General features: G+C 43.7%; 2 protein-coding genes across 2 annotated transcripts in view; one reads left to right on the plus strand and one right to left on the minus strand.

The window, feature by feature from the left end:
* NPLOC4 (NPL4 homolog, ubiquitin recognition factor) overlaps window positions 1-9,423 on the minus strand; it is a 52,264-nt gene extending 42,841 nt beyond the window's left edge. Inside the window, exons 1-3 of the mRNA XM_083427556.1 lie at window positions 9,189-9,423; window positions 2,891-2,971; window positions 519-631 (exon numbers count right to left, since the gene is read on the minus strand). Coding sequence (XP_083283682.1) covers window positions 519-631; window positions 2,891-2,971; window positions 9,189-9,203 — 209 coding nt within the window. The 5' untranslated portion in view covers window positions 9,204-9,423. The remainder of the gene's footprint in view (window positions 1-518; window positions 632-2,890; window positions 2,972-9,188) is intronic.
* A 1,790-nt stretch (window positions 9,424-11,213) lies between these two features.
* Window positions 11,214-15,942, plus strand: TSPAN10 (tetraspanin 10). Its single transcript, XM_083427887.1, has 3 exons — window positions 11,214-11,390; window positions 12,719-13,320; window positions 15,203-15,942. Exons 1-3 carry the CDS (start codon window positions 11,289-11,291, stop codon window positions 15,570-15,572), a joined length of 1,074 nt encoding a protein of 357 aa, XP_083284013.1. The 5' UTR covers window positions 11,214-11,288; the 3' UTR covers window positions 15,573-15,942.
* Window positions 15,943-16,071: the final 129 nt, after the last annotated feature.

A 16,071-nucleotide genomic window follows, 5' to 3' on the forward strand; every position in this document is an offset into this window, starting at 1 on the left:
TGGAAGCCATGTGGCATGTTCCACTTCCAAGGTGAGTTTGAAAACCAAAGCATTTACTTCTGGATTTACGGTGTTCGAAAACCGAAATGTTTGTCGGCGGAGATGTTCGAAAACCAAGGTACCACTGTATCATCAAATTAGGTGTCCAAGGAAAAATTGTGCAGCAGAAGCAGCCCAGCTCTCCCATCTCCTTTCCAGACCAAGTGCATGTAAACAAAGAAAGAAATGGATTAAAACAATTTTTGGGGTCAAAAAAGAATTAATGCACTGTAACATATTAGAATAGGTTACTAAGTAGTACCTCATAATTCTTTCAAAATCTCAATTCAAGAGATCTGCTTCATCTAAACCCATAGACATAAATAGGACAGACGACACCACATAGGGAATATTAGAGTGGGTATTCTTGTTCAGTTGCCAAGACAGGCACTGTCAAGAAATCTGACTGGCCTTGCCCAAACAGAAACAGAGCCAACTATAGTCCAACAGTGGCTCCATGTCTTTTGCAAAGTACTTACTTGATTTTTAATAAGTTGAGGGACTTATTGGGAGATGATGTGATCTCACCAGTCCTGTTTCTATTGATGTACACAGAAAATCCATTATTTCTGAAGCCAAATTCTTTTGCAACCTAGAAAAAAAAGAGAACATAATGTCTACAGCAGAAATCTCATACAGTTACGGTATGTTTATCCCTACAACACAAGTCTCAGATGTTATCTCCACATGAAGTTTATTACACAAAAATGGAAGCGGAAATATCTGAAATGTACACTCACAGAATCCACAATACATATTATGTAGACATTGTATGGGTGGAAATTTCAAATTAAGCTACACTTGTCAGCAATTAACGTTGAAGTCAATGCTGAAACAGGGTTAGGCCCATTTCAGGGAATAATTTTCACTCCGGAAAACAGGGAGCAGGCAAGCCCAATTGGTGCACCCCCAATTGCTTAAACCTGGTAAAGGAAATTTCTAAATGAAAGTGGAATACAGATTAGAAGAGAAAAATGTCACCAAGATCTTTCAACTCTTCCTGTTCATGGGTAAAAGAACATGGGAATTACTGTGGAAACATAATCTGTGGTTTAGTTGTATAGGTAATTAGGCAAAGTACCTTATTGCAACTCTGGCAAATGCACATAAACCCCATTAGAGCTGATAAGATGGTTCTAAATTAAACAGTAGTCTGAATCAACCATTTGACTTTGAAAATTGAGCTCAGTGTAAGAAAGGCCAATCTTGGATTAAGGAATTTGCTTTCAATGGGGCTTCAGCTAGCCACTTCCCATAAAGAGAACTTGTTCCATTGGCAGTGGGAAACAAAGTTTAGTACAATGGGGGTGGGGAAGAGCCCCTGTTGAAAAAGGGCTAAGAGCTTAACCCCACTGCAGTAAGCCTCAGGTGCTGAGAAAGCAGCCAGAAATTTCAGGGTTTTCCAATGATCACTGTGGTTCAGGGCAGTCTCAGAAAGAGCCTCTGCCATTCTTCCATGCTTCTGAGCCATCATGGAGCCTGGGACTGTGCTCATACTTCTCCAAGAACAGTGGAGACCCTCTTGATAGAGCAAAATATAAATAAAAATGGGGCACTTGCAAGTGTATTTGTGGGTCCTTGCCTACTGGAAGATCTTCCCTGAATTTTGACGTATGCAGGTGTATATAGGTGAAAATCTGAATTACAGTACTTATGGTTTTGGTTTCAGTTGCATTGCAATTTTAGGCTGTTTTTATGAAGTTTATATTGAGCATAAATTTTATTGCTGAGTAGTGTTTGGAAATGAAATATTGTTTGTGTTGCATACCACTTTGGTTATAAAGGTAAAGGTACCCCTGCCCGTACGGGCTAGTCTTGACAGACTCTAGGGTTGTGCGCCCATCTCACTCAAAGAGGCCAAGGGCCAGCGCTGTCCGAAGACACTTCCGGGTCACGTGGCCAGCGTGATATCGCTGCTCTGGCGAGCCAGAGCCGCACACGGAAACACCGTTTACCTTCCCGCTAGTAAGCGGTCCCTATTTATCTACTTGCACCCAGGGGTGCTTTCGAACTGCTAGGTTGGCAGGCGCTGGGACCGAACAGCGGGGGCGCACCCCGCCACGGGGATTCGAACCGCCGACCTTTCAATCAGCAAGCCCTAGGCGCTGAGGCTTTAACCCACAGCGCCACCCGCGTCCCTTTGGTTATATTTCAGTTAAAAAGGCAGCCATACAGTAAGTTATAATAACACAGTCCAATCCGAAACCATTTTTGCTCAAGTTCCACTGGATTCAATATAACTCAATTCCTGCCATAGATGCTTTGGACTTCAGACTCAGGCTGCCTCAAGACATCTGATTTATTTTGCTTGGCAACTAAATTATGGAAGAGGTTCCCAACTAACAGATGAATTTTGCACTACAGTCACTGTTTTGGCTTATGAGCATACAAATCAATCCCACTAGTCCCCAAAGAAGCAAGCATAAACACAGAGGCCACCACACTACTTGTAAAGCTTGTAAGTGCCTGGTGTATTGAACCACTACATCTGATCCTCTGCCATCAAAAGGTTCTTGTTTTTTTAAAAAATACTCCTCTGATTGAAACAGCACTGGTGACATTTTACAATATACCAAGGTTAGGCTTTGATAAAAGTTTCAAATGTGGGTTTCCAACCAAAGGTTGTTGGAGTTTAATTTTGGAAAGATTAGCTTCTTCTGTGATGTGTGTTGAACCACAAAGCCACCACTATTCTCTTCTAATTATGTTAAATCATCGTCAAAGAAAGCTTCTGGGTAAATCCAACCAAATCCTAAAGAGCAGGTGCACAAACTGGCTGTGATGCGAAAACAGAGGTTCCCTATTGTTGCTTCCTTAGAAGAACAGCAAAGAATATGCCAAGCTAGAATACCTTTTTCAGAAACGTTGCAGCAGTTTCCCGCTTTGTTGCTGTGATGCGTTTCACTCCATCGGGTGATTGGACACGAATTATCTATTAAGAATGGGAAAGGTTTTGAAGAAAATTAGAAATAAAATAAAACTGTGAAGTTCTGAGTTTGGGGGCAAAAGAGGCTGAACATAGAGAACTGGCTTTTAAATGTAGGAAATAAACCAGCACAAATGCAGCCTGTAAGTCCTTAAGAGGACACTAATACAAAATTTAATGCAGGAACATATAACTGGCAGGAAGAGGAATAAGTGGAATAGTAAAATCTAAAGCATTTTCATATTATCTTTTTTAAAGACACACAATAATAGGTTTCTAAGTTATTTTCCTGACAGAGACTGAGTTTACAAATCAAAAACAGCAGGAATTATCTACAAGCTCAGCAATAAACATTCATGAGTTTTCAGGCTGTTCTCTTAGCAGAAAAAAAATTACATCAAGTAGCATCATTAACTGCCAGTGGCTCTCATTTTAGCACAGGGGTGGGGAAACTGGCCTTCCAGATGCTGATGAACTACAACTTCCATCATTTCTGACCACTGCACATGGCGGCAGGGCCAATCACAGCTGGAGTTCAAACACCACAGCAGTACAGTGCGTTAAATCATGCAAGTCCTACGGGACATGCAACAATGGAGCAATCTCTTGAGATGGAAAAAGAAAGGCAGCTATCTACTCTGGGAAAACAACAGCTCAAGGTAATTGTCCCTAGGAAGGTAATCCTGGGCCTGAAGCACTGCTGCCTTGTTTTACACTTCTGAAGCTTTCATACATAGAGGTCAAGAAAAATAATCTGATATCCCTTTGCAATTTTGCCCTGTGAAAAAATGAAGGGCAACCTCAGCTGGAGAGCTATCCCAGGTAACCTAGGGGTCACAGGATTTTGTGGATCTACCTCTCCATGGGTGGAGCAAGAGGTCTGCCTCTTGGTGGGTGGAGCATGGATGTCTCCATGCTGCAGTCATGGAAATTTTTGCAGCTGTGTCCCCCATCACGTAGGAGGTGAGCATGTTGAGGGAAGCGCTGGATCCAAATTCCTTCTGTTCCCAACACACAGAGAACAGGGATGGGGTGAGTACATTGGCTCTGGTTCCAATATACCGTATTGGCCAGAATATAAGCCTCCCACCCACCCCCAATTTCAACCATGAATAAAGTGCGGCTGCTATTCGTGACCTTACAGTATGCAGCCAGGAGTGCGGGGCAAACAGCTCCAGGAGCATGGCAAAGTCTCCCCTTCCCCCAAGGCCAGGGAGGGAGAAAGCGAGGAAGGAAGGATGGGGAAAGGCTGCCGGCAACACAGCACGGCTCTCCCACCCTACCCAGTATGCAGCCAGTGAAGAAGGGAGCAGCTTATATTTGGGTTTTCTTCTTTCTTCACCTCCAATTTGAAAGGTGTGGTTTATACAGTGGTACCTCTACCTACGAACGTGATCCATTCCAGGGTGCCGCCTGCACCCCGAAAAGTCCATAAGTAAAGGGCTGCTACTGCAGATTGCTTCTGTGCATGCACAAAGCACGCAGAACACTTCTGCACGTGCAGCGAACCGGGAAGGAAACACTTCCAGGTTTGCTCTGTTCATAACCTGAAAGTTACGAAACCAGAGCAGTACGTAACTAGAGGTATAACTATATTCGGGTGCAGCTTATATTCGGGCTAATACGGTACTTATTTTCCCATCTACTGGGACCAATGGAAGGGATTTGTCTTCTAAAAGACTGCAGAAAGGGAAAGAGGAAAGGAAACAAACATTGCTTTTTATTATGTTGGCATAAACCTGACAGGGCTTTGGATTTGGTGGTTCCTCTGTCTTGGGTGCTTCCTCATTCACCCTCTTTAGATTGTTCTGCCCATGTTTTAAATGAACACATACAGTTAGGGCATGTATCTTGCATTGTTTGAATAGTGTTTTATCTTTTATTGTACTGGCACATACTGTTTTGCACCACCTTGATACTTTCTATGAGTTTTAAGTATATAAACATAATGTGGTTTTGTAACACTGTTTTAACATTCAATTTTTCTGATGTTTGCTTTTATTACCTAACAAAATCCAACATGACAAAGCAGGATGTTGCCTGGGAGCAAGCCCCACTGAATTCAATATAACTTACTTGACAGTAAACATGCAGTGACTCTCTGTAGTATTCCACTCTAGAGTGAAAGCAGGATGACTAATACTAAGACCAAGTCACGCTATTAATTCCAGGCCCAACCCCTTTGAATTTCAACATCATGCAATAGGTCTTTTCTTTTCCATTTGAAAAACCACCTTCAAACTTGTGGGTGTTTCCAGATGGGAATTTACTGGGGGAATTGGTGCTCATACCTTTTCACAGCATCCACATGTCACTGCTGCCATCAAAATGCCAGCCTATACTTTTTCTTTGTTGAATCCAGATATTCCCTTACCATGGAAAATTCAGTAAGTAAAAATAGCCAGTTAAAAAAACTGCAGTCATTGCTGGTGTGGAAGCTCACTGGTGCATTTTTGGATGGGTGGTTTGTCATGTGTCTAAGCAGTCCATGGTGACCAAACCCATATTTTCCATTTGCTCATTGGCACAACTTAACTGTTATGCTTCCACCAGCCTAAATGAAAGACCTCTGTTCCCTCTGACTGCCATGCTGAAGGCACACACAGTTTGCAGGATCAATTCGCTCACTATTTTCACACAGTAAATGTGGGAATTACTTCTGAGATCATGGTAAATACACTGGGATCTTTCTTTTTTTTTTAAAAAAAAAAAAGTAACTATTGAGTCAGCCTGCTCCATCCCACTGATGCACCTACCATATGTAAACACTGTTAATCGATGTTAGCTTGTATTTTCTTTTTTGTACATGTAAAATCAATACCTTATTTATTTTTAAGAGAATTACACAGAATTAGGTAAGACCTCTTTATCGGAATGTCCAGTATTCCATGCTGCAGTACTTTTTTTTGGAGGGGAGTAATGTGCAGTTGTGCATCTTATGGATACGGGATTTTGTTTTGTTTTTTATTGACACACCCCACCTTGTCCTTCGAATCAATTAGCAGTTTAACATAGCTAAATGCCACTTATGTTCAAGGCCTCCCTATATTCTCAAATTAAAACTAAATGGGAATGTATAACCCTGCATCCCACCTTCCAAAAAAGTGAAAGCCTATATTTAATTTATTGGGACATATGACAACTGAGAGCTAGTAATGTTTGCTCCGGTGCACTTCCGTGATTATTTTCCCCCCTCCCAAAGTGTGCACATGCAGTACAGAAAGTGCATGCCCAAATTAGAAACAAGTAGCAGAGGCAGGCAAATAATGATTTGAGTGGAAAGCCCCTGTCCGAAAGGCAGGATACGTTCCCCAAAGCTCCATCCATTGGTGTAGATGGCACACAGAATAGCAACCAGCACTCACCTTGTGGGTGTTAACACGCCAATCACACATAGAGAGAAAAATGGATCTGAATAATACAGTATACAGCATTTGTCCATAATTACTCTGAAACTGTAGTATTCCTCTATCGTGGTAACAAACATGAAAGACTATTAGAAGACACTTTTAAAATGCTTGCTGTGTAGCTTTAGAAAAGTAACCTTAAAGGTTTTTGAAACTGAAAGGTTGCAGTGTCCAGATGATGATGATAGGCAGATAAGCTGCCTCAGCAGATGGCCCAAAGTACAGAGAATATCAACCAAGAAACCTGTCAATATTAAAAGCCACCTGTAAGTCAGAATCTTATAATAGTGACATGCATTAGAATCCTTTACAAGCAGGGAAACTACCCTGTTTCCTAGACAGGCAAGGACAGATAATTTTGAGAGAAGCCCCAGCAAGAGCATTTCCCCAAAACTATTGTCTGTCAAGTCTTTCATGTGATTTGCACTTCCTACAGAAAACTATGCTGACTCAGTTCTACTGCTAAAACTTGGTTTACACTGAAAACCAGGTGTCAGCAACCAAGTGGGGCATTTAATTGCCACAAAGAATACTACATAAACAACCTACCTCTTAAGCAGGTTAAACAGTGGCATTTACATTCCGTTTAGCTACAATCAAAGTGGATGATCTAACCCTACCAAAAACAGGTTTAACTAGAATGCCATTAAAACCACACCACAGTCTCGCTCTGGAGACTGAAGGCTCTGACTGCATGCCAAAAATGTCCAAATAAGCCCCTGCCTCGTTTACTTGTATGGACAATTAATGAATATTGATACATATGGTCAAGATTATCACAGATACTGGCAACAATTTGTTAACATTGGCATAAGCTACGTCTAGCTAACACACGCACATTACTATAACTTGTGCTGTCCGATCCTATGCAGTTACATACACCTGAATCTTCACAGGACTAGGCTGTTGAGAAAACTGAGTACTAGTGACCTAATAATTCAAAAGGCAGCATTTCAAGCTGCCCATGGTTTCTCATGATTATGTGTTCATGCCTATGTGATATTAATCTCTATGCACTATAGGGAGAGATACACCCACACTATATGTAATTCAAACTTCAGACGTGTGTGCTCTTATGGAACAATCAGTCTTCAAACATCTATAGGAAGGAGGTGGAGCACACAAGTAGAGCACACGCTTTGCACACAGAATGTCCTGCATTTCGTTTGTAGTATCTCCAATTAAAAAATGGTCAAGTAGCAAGTAACATGAGAGGTTTTTGTCTAAGATGCTGCAAAGTTGCTGCCAATTAAGAGTAGATTATACTTGCCTAGTATAGACTGTCCCGGTGCAAGAGAGCTTCCTATGTTGCATATGGCATTATGATAAATCTGTTCTTTCTCAAATGCCTCAAATAATACCCTAAATTTTCTTCCTTCGTCCCATTAAAAAGTGCCTTAACTCAACTTATATTTGAAGGGATTAATTTCTCACCTTGTCCACATGGACAGAGAAAAACAATGTGAAGGCTTCTTCACAAAAACAACTTAATGTAAGGCAACCGCTGGAGTATTCCCACATTCTAGCATGAACTAAGTTTCCCTTATTCAGTAAGGAACATAATCCTCTGACATTCTACAACTGGAGCTAAGCCAAGAACGCTTATGAATTTTCTACAAGTTAAATCCAGGGGTTGGGGTTTTTTTTGCCTTGTACCCAACCTAACTGGGTATTGTCAGATGGATATAAATGCATCTAAAGCTTCAAGTGGAAAATAACTCAGCTATTTATGACCATACATTAAAAGTTACTGATCTCACAAGGCACAGAATTACAATTACAGCCTGTGAGCTAGCCTCCTACTTAATTCTGAAAAATATTAAGGGTCCCACTCACCCCTATGCCCACACTTGCACGCATGCACACACACAAGACATAATGCATTTTAGGCAGGCCGCCAAATAGCCCAACAGCACATCGATCTTGAAAAAATAGCAACTGAACCTGGACACTGAGAAATAAAATGATCACTAAACTGAAGGCAAAAAAAAACAAAAAATAGTTGCTGTCGCAGAAACTATGTTCACATGGGTTGCACATTGGCCACACATGCTCCCCACTTCCATGGGTTTTTGACAGCAGTTAAGGTCGACTAACTAGGCATATGCATGCTGTTTTTTTTAGTTTTATGCTAGCTGAAGTGTCATGGTTTCACCTAGAGGACTCTGGGAATTGTAGTTTGGTGCTCTGCTGGGAATTCTTAGTTCGCAGCCCCTCCTCCCAACCTCGGGAACTGCAGCTCCCGCTGTTCTCCCTTTGGGGGGTGGAGAGAAGAAATTGAGATTAAAGCGGCTTAGCCCTGCGGTGCCCCGTCTTTTCCGCACTCCTCCTCCCTTTGGTGAAAGCACAAGAGGGATCGCTTGATACTTCCAAGTTGTTGTGGTTATTTTTGGGGGGTGGGGGAGGTCGGACACAAGCGACTGCCAGTGCCAGTATGCCCAGGCCGCCCCCCCCCTTCTCAAAAAGAAGGGCCGAGGAATCCCCCCCGGAGAAATCATTCTTCCGCCTCCTTCCCAGAACCTGCATGGAGAGACTGGAGGGGAATCAGACCCAGTTGGCCAATGCCGCCACCCCCCACTGGGGTGGGGATCCAGGGGCAGGGCGAGGCGGGGGGGGCGCTCCCAAGACTCGCCGCCTCCCTCACCATGACAAAGAGGGAGGGAGGGAGCGGCGGCGCCTCCTGTTCCCTCACAGGCCTCACGTCGGGGGAACCCGGGGCAACCCAGGGCTGTCTGGGGGGGGGGGAATAGGACGACGACAGGTCACCCCACGTGCCCCCTTCTCTTCTCACCCCCCCCACCTCAAGCCCAACTTACAATAGTCTCCGCCATGTCCTCGCAACCGCTCCCGACCCCGCGTCCTGCCCCGGCACCGGTAGCGCCGCCTCCTGCCTGGTAGCCAGCTTGTGCACCGCCAATAGTGCCGCGTCACCGTTCCCGGCCCAGTAACGCAAGCGGAGGCAACAAGGTTCCGGGAGAGAAACGGTCCGGCGTCGAAGGCGGGCGCTGCTCTCCCCCCGTCCCTTCTTCCTCTTCTTTTGCGCTTAGGCTCCGCCCACTCAGGACTCTCTGTCTTGTCTCTCACAAGAGAGATCCTAGGTTCCACGCGGATTCTACGCCGCGCACGTGACACGCCCCGCCAGAAGGTGTTTTATTTATTTATTTATTTATGAAGATAAGTTTCTTAGAAAGGTAGCAAGCCGCCTGGCAAGTTTTGTTTCGTCGTTAAGTTTCAATGCAGTTGTGCTTCCCAAGTCTTGTAATGCGCGGAGTTGCTGCAAAATGTCCTCTGGAAGCTGCTCTCTCCAGTCGCAATTCATTCATGCTTTCCCTTCTCCTGCCTGAGCATGGCTTATGGCAGACTGGGAAACTGTTTTAACTAGCGATAGCAATCCCAGTGCTTGTTCTAGGATTTTTGTTACACACACACACACACACACGACACGTGTGTGTGTGTGTCTATACATATAATCATATGTAACATTGGTTCTATTCACAGACCGGCATTGCATGAACCAAAGCGATTTACACACACACACACACACATATATATATATATATATATATATATATACACACACACATACAGTGGTACCTCGGGTTACATATGCTGCAGGTTGCATACGCTTCAGGTTACAGACTCCGCTAACCCAGAAATATTACCTCAGTTTAAGAACTTTGCTTCAGGATGAGAACAAAAATCATGCAGCGGCAGCAGGAGGCCCCATTAGCTAAAGGAATTTCTGCAGCAGAGCACTTTCCCTCCCCTCCCCTTCTTGGATGTACACTCTGTAAAATGGAAGACCCTGCAGTATGAGGAGACCGTCTTATAACACACAGTCAACCCAAGTGGAGGTGACAATCTTCTTATCATTGCCCCAGTCCCATCCTTGAAACTACAGTCTGTAAAGAGGAAAGAAGGAGACACTCTAAGCAGAAGAGGAAGAGAGAACTGCCTTCTACTGAGCTCATTTCACAGGGCCATCTTCAGCATATGTGGCACCGGGGTACAAAGATCCACCCGGCGCCCCTAAGTTGCCCAGAGTTGTCGACCTTTTTTTAGGGGGGGGGCCCAAAGTTGTTGGCTTGTTTTAAGGAAATAGTTGTTTACCTTTAAAACCTTTAGAACAGTTGTGGAACACATGGACTCACAGCGCCAACCAAAAGGGGTGCCAGCGCCCCACGCACAGGGGCGTATGAAGGGGGGTTGATACCCTCCCACACCAGTTCATGGGCATTGGTATTCAAATGTCATGTGATCGATTATGTAGGGTGGGGCTTATCAGCTTGCACCCCCCCCCCCATATTTTATTCAAGTTGGCACCTCTGATCTGTCACATTTCTATTTTACAGATGGGAAGCCAGCGTTTGGAATTTCTTTATGGCCGCTCAGCAGATCTATGACTGAATTTGAATTTGAATCCATATGTTACAGATTCTGCAGAATGTAAAATTGTGATGCTTTGATGCTCTTTTTGATGTTCAGTGTGTCTCCTGTTTGGTGGTACAGTTAAGAGTTTGTGCCAAATAAGGACATAGCTAATTTTCAGGGTAAAGTGAATCTCATTTTGATCTTGCAATTTTATCTGTCGTGGAAGGCTACAGTGCAGCAGCAACCCTTATCTTTGTAAGTCTGAATATTATATATGTGTATGTGTATGAAATGCATTCAGTTGTGTGGTATTAATTATATCATGGAACATATAACTACTTAGTGGATAATTCATAAGCAACACAAAGGTGGCCTCTTTGAGCCAGGAAATGTGATTTCTCACATGATACAAGTATGACTGTAGCGGGGTCTGCCCTGAAACTCCCTCCCCCTATGCAGTGCATAACATTTGCAGCTTTCTCGCTAGGTTAGCCAGGAGAAGGGCAGAATGATATCCAATTAATTGCTTTTACGGCTTTAGAAATATGAAAGAGAAACTTGCTGCATTTTTAAATCCTTTTTTGCCAGGACTATATTTGCAGGACAAGAAGATGGAAGTTGATGAAACTAGTGCATTGCTACCAAAGGTAATCATTATGATTTGTATATTGTTTCTGAGTTTACCCTTGTCTTTGGAGATCTTTAGTCCTCTATATATGGCATTGTTTTCCCATTTGTGTGGAGGGGAAAACAAATGAGATTTTCTAATAGCATGTGGGGAGAGAGAGAGAGAGGGGGAAAGAAAAGAAAGAAAGAAAGAAAGAAAGAAAGACAGACTGTTGACCTAATTCTGCAGAGACCAAATTTTTCCCTAGTCCATCATGTTGTATGGTCATCAATATGAAAATATTAAGAATAATCCTAAATAAGTTTACGTTGAAGTAAGTCCCCTGAGTTCTGTCAGACTTTCTTCTAATGAAATATACTTAAGACTATGTATTAGCATGTCTACTAAGAAGAATGCCTTAAAATGACAATTTGACGTTCCTTGGTCTTACATATGTACCTTTTATTCTATTCCAAGTTCAATCACACCATTAATCACTTTGCCTGCCACTTCCCTCAGTCATTTTAAATGGCCTCTTCTCTCTCTTGAATGGATCACATATGCTTTGTCCTTCCCATCAGATTTCCCCATAACGTTGCCCTCTGCCCACTATAGCTCAGCAGTGATACGTCAGAAACCTCTGTCATCACTACGCATAAGGCAGTTCCCCGTCATAATTTAAAACAAATGGCTTCCGCCTCCCCCAAAGAATCTTGGGGACTGTAGATTATTACATTGCAGCTCTGTGAGGGGTAAACTACAGTTCCCAGGATTCTCTGAGGGGAGTCGTATATATTAAATGTTCATTGAATGTACAGTGGTACCTTGGGTTAAGTACTTAATTCGTTCCGGAGGTCCGTTCTTAACCTGAAACTGTTCTTAACCTGAAGCACCACTTTAAGGGGGCTTCCCGCTGCTGCCGGAGCACGATTTCTGTTCTCATCCTGAAGCAAAGTTCTTAACCCGAGGTAATATTTCTGGGTTAGCAGAGTCTGTAACCTGAAGCATATGTAACCTGAAGCGTATGTAACCCGAGGTACCACTGTACTTTAAATGCATGGTGTGGATCTTCCCTTAATCTATGCTTCTGCCTCCAGCTGTCTTATAAAGTAAAGCCACAGGGAATCAAGTCTTTGCTGACTAGATGATAACCCAGCCATAATGTATTATTCCCCCCTGCCATATAAGTCGATCAAAAATCTATTTTCTGTCCTGTCCTCTGCTCTCTACCCTACTGTTATGCCAAAGGCCTTCAGTTATACAACAGGATATTCTGAGAAGGGAATGCTTACTGTACCTCCATTTTTGGTTTTGTTCCTCATCTCTGACGCTTGGTCTACGTTTTCTTCGGTTCTCTTCTTTGTTTAGGCGGACAAAGTGGACATATTTTGCCCCTCTAATGCACAGGGCTCCCTGCTGAATCCCAGCAGAGGACGAAAAGCATGGCATCTTAGGAAACGGACAAGAAAATGGCGCCTCTGCCCATCTTCCCATCACCCTCTGGATTCACTTAGCCACTGTGTTAAATACTTGACCTTTGTTTGGAATCTAGCCTTCTCCATTACAGGATTGCTCATTTTGGCCATCGGGATCTGGGGTCTCTCCGACAAAGAGTCACTGGCAAGTGAGCGCATAACTTATTTGGGCAGCGACCCCATGCTCTTTTTTGTGTTAGCGGGTCTTGTAGCCAGCACAATCTCTCTCCTGGGCTGCCTAGGAGCCCTCTTTGAAAACACCTGCCTCTTGAAGCTTTTCACGGGAGGAATCATGATGTTTGTGATCCTGGAAACTCTGGGTGGAATCGTTTTCTTTTCTCTGAGACGCCAAATCAAGACCTCCTTGCAAGAGTCCCTCACAGTGGCCGTGTTACGATACCAGGATGACCCAGATCTCAAATTCATCATGGATGAAATTCAGATGGGCCTGCAGTGCTGTGGGGTGGAATCCTACCTAGACTGGAAAACAAATTTGTGAGTATGAGCCTACTTGGAGAATTCCCCTTGCCCTGTTCTGTTAACACCTAGGAAAGGTGGGAGAACAGCAGCACAGCACAGCGCAATGTAGCCCAATCATCGTCATCATCACCCATCAATCAAAATTGCTAATAATGCCATCTGTTTTCAACAATTCAAAGTGTTGGTGTTGACCTTTAAAGCCCTAAATGGCCTTGGCCCAGTATACCTGAAGGAGCGTCTCCACCCCCATTGTTTTGCCCGGACACTGAGGTCCAGCACCGAGGGCCTTCTGGCAGTTCCCTCATTGCAAGAAGCAAAGCTACAGGGAACCAGGCAGAGGGCCTTCTCGGTAATGGCACCCGCCCTGTGGAACGCCCTCCCATCAGATGTCAAAGAGATAAACAACTACCTGACATTTAGAAGACATCTGAAGGCAGCCCTGTTCAGGGAAGTGTTTAATGTGTGACATTTTAATGTATTTTTAATCTTTGTTGGAAGCCGCCCAGAGTTGCTAGGGAAACCCAGCCAGATGGGCGGGGTACAAATAATAAATTATTATATTATTATTATTATTTTCATCTACACTTTATGTGATTGAAACAAAACTATATTGTGTTCTCCTCACGTAATGCCTGCAAGAAGCCTGGGAAGCCTAGGAAGACAGTGTGTGATTGATCAATGCCCATCTTGTTTCACCAGCATGGTATTCACATTTTACTTGGGTTTCACCTGGGCTACTAATCTGGGTTGATCCTCTTGCTTGCTTTCATTTTAAGAGACCTAATTGAGTTCATTTCTAACCAGAATCATGCTGAGAGAGGCCCCAGTCCATAAGCAGTTTAGCCACACTAAAATCAGTGGGACATGTTGCTTGTGAATAACTAAGCATGACTAATTTTCTCTGGATCGGCTCCAGAATATGCAAGGAAACCTCACAGCCACAGAAAATCTTGTCTATGGTTTCTGTGCTGCTAATATTCATCTCCTTCATGTTTCCATACACACAATTCTTCATTGAAAAAGGAATTGTACCTAGTATAAAATCATAAGTGCACAAGGTAAAATAAGATGGGGGGGGAAAAATAACAGTTGTTAAGATACAGCCATGTAAAAAGACAACAGAAAAAAACCTTACAAACATTGAGGTTTGTAGGTTAAGTTTAGGATAAGTACAATAACAAGCTTGCAATTTTTGTGGGGTTTTTTTGCCCTTTCTTTATAAAAGCATATTGTGCCATGTTATTGTCTGTAAATGCAAGAAGTGCTGGACAGTTTCTAAGGCTGTGTCAGTTTAGTCTCATCTTTTGTTCAAAGGCAACGTTCATGTGCATATTTAACGTATTTACTCAGGACCTGCATGTGCACACGCACTGATAATTGGCACAATTGGCTTTAAAACTGGCAGGAAGTATTGTATGAGCTGCTCTGGCTTGTTCTTGTTAAGAAGCTTCCTTAGCTGCTGCATCTGGTCTCTCTCTGTGCTCCCCTCCTTTGGTGTGAGCTGGTAAGTGGTGCACAGCTTGAATCCACACCTGCCACCTCTCCGGTCTTCCATTCAAGAATTGCTGTGAGCTCAAACCCTAACAGGCAGTGTCAAACCTGCTGCTGCCGTCCATCCATTCAGCAACGCATGCCTGAAGTCAATTACGCATGGATCACACTGTGCACACAGTGCCGGGTGTGCAGTTTCCCTTTGCAAAGTACGCCTCTGCATGCATTGGTCCTGGTCAAGTTAGTGAATCCATGTGCAGACCGTCCTTACCAGCAGGAATGCCATCCTTTGCCTGGATATCTTCTGCATTCACATGCAGAAAACGGAGTGGGTGTGCTGGAAGAGGCGGAGAGCCTCTGTGCCTTAGCAGCAGATGAAATGATTCTTCCTGTTATCACATTCCAGATATTTTAACTGCAGTTCTCCAGGCGTGCAAGCCTGCGGCGTCCCAGCTTCCTGCTGCCTGGATCCGCTGGAAAACGGTACCATCCCGAATTCCCAGTGTGGCTTTGGCACCCTGGCCCTGGAGGAGTTTGTGGCCCAAAGCACCGTCTATCTCGGAGGCTGCGTTCCCCAGCTGAGCAGATGGCTTAATAATCATGCAGGAGTGATTGGCTTGTATTGTGTGCTTCTGATTGTGATTGAAGTAGGAAGCTTATTACTGACCGCTAAGCTTCTGGCAGGCATTGCCCTTGCTAGGACTCGGGATTCCAGTGAGAGGGAGGAAACATATTTGCTCTCCTATCATCAGAGACAAAAGGGATTTTGCTCATGATCTGCTGCAAACTATGAATCCAGAATAACCTTCCGAGCGCAACGGGAACTTAGAGGGGAGGGGTGTTACGTACTAAGCTTGGATCCTAGAACAATAGGCAAGTAGGATCCTAGAATGCAACAACTGATTGGCTTGCAGGAAAAGACCAATCAGGCTCCAGGAGGAAGTTAATCAGCCTATTAGGCTGGTAGGATCGTAGAATGCAACAACTGATTGGCCTGCAGGAAAAGACCTATCAGGCTCCAGGAGGGAAGCAGAATCAGCCAATCAGATGGGACTCATTGTGTAAATAATGTATATAAAAGCCTGGGGAAATTGGTGGGGAAATTCAGTCACTGTTTTACAAGCTGCAATAAAGAGCATGAAATCACTACAGGACTCTGAGTCTATTTCATCCTGTTATGATATACTATTTAATTCCTCAGAGCAGGGTTTGCACCTGGTATGAAGGACAGGGAGACCATTTGTGCTTGGATTTCTCTTGCTTACGTCATACCCT

Source organism: Podarcis tiliguerta (genome assembly GCF_965153285.1).
Source record: "Podarcis tiliguerta genome assembly, chromosome: 2".
Lineage (NCBI taxonomy): Eukaryota > Metazoa > Chordata > Lepidosauria > Squamata > Lacertidae > Podarcis > Podarcis tiliguerta.

Coding starts and splice junctions, on each gene's coding strand:
- TSPAN10 (XM_083427887.1), top strand. CDS start 11,289: ATGAAAGAGAAACTTGCTGCATTTTTAAATCCTTTTTTGCCAGGACTA. Junction 11,391..12,718: donor CTAGTGCATTGCTACCAAAG/GTAATCATTATG, acceptor TTCTTTGTTTAG/GCGGACAAAGTGGACATATT. Junction 13,321..15,202: donor CTAGACTGGAAAACAAATTT/GTGAGTATGAGC, acceptor ATCACATTCCAG/ATATTTTAACTGCAGTTCTC.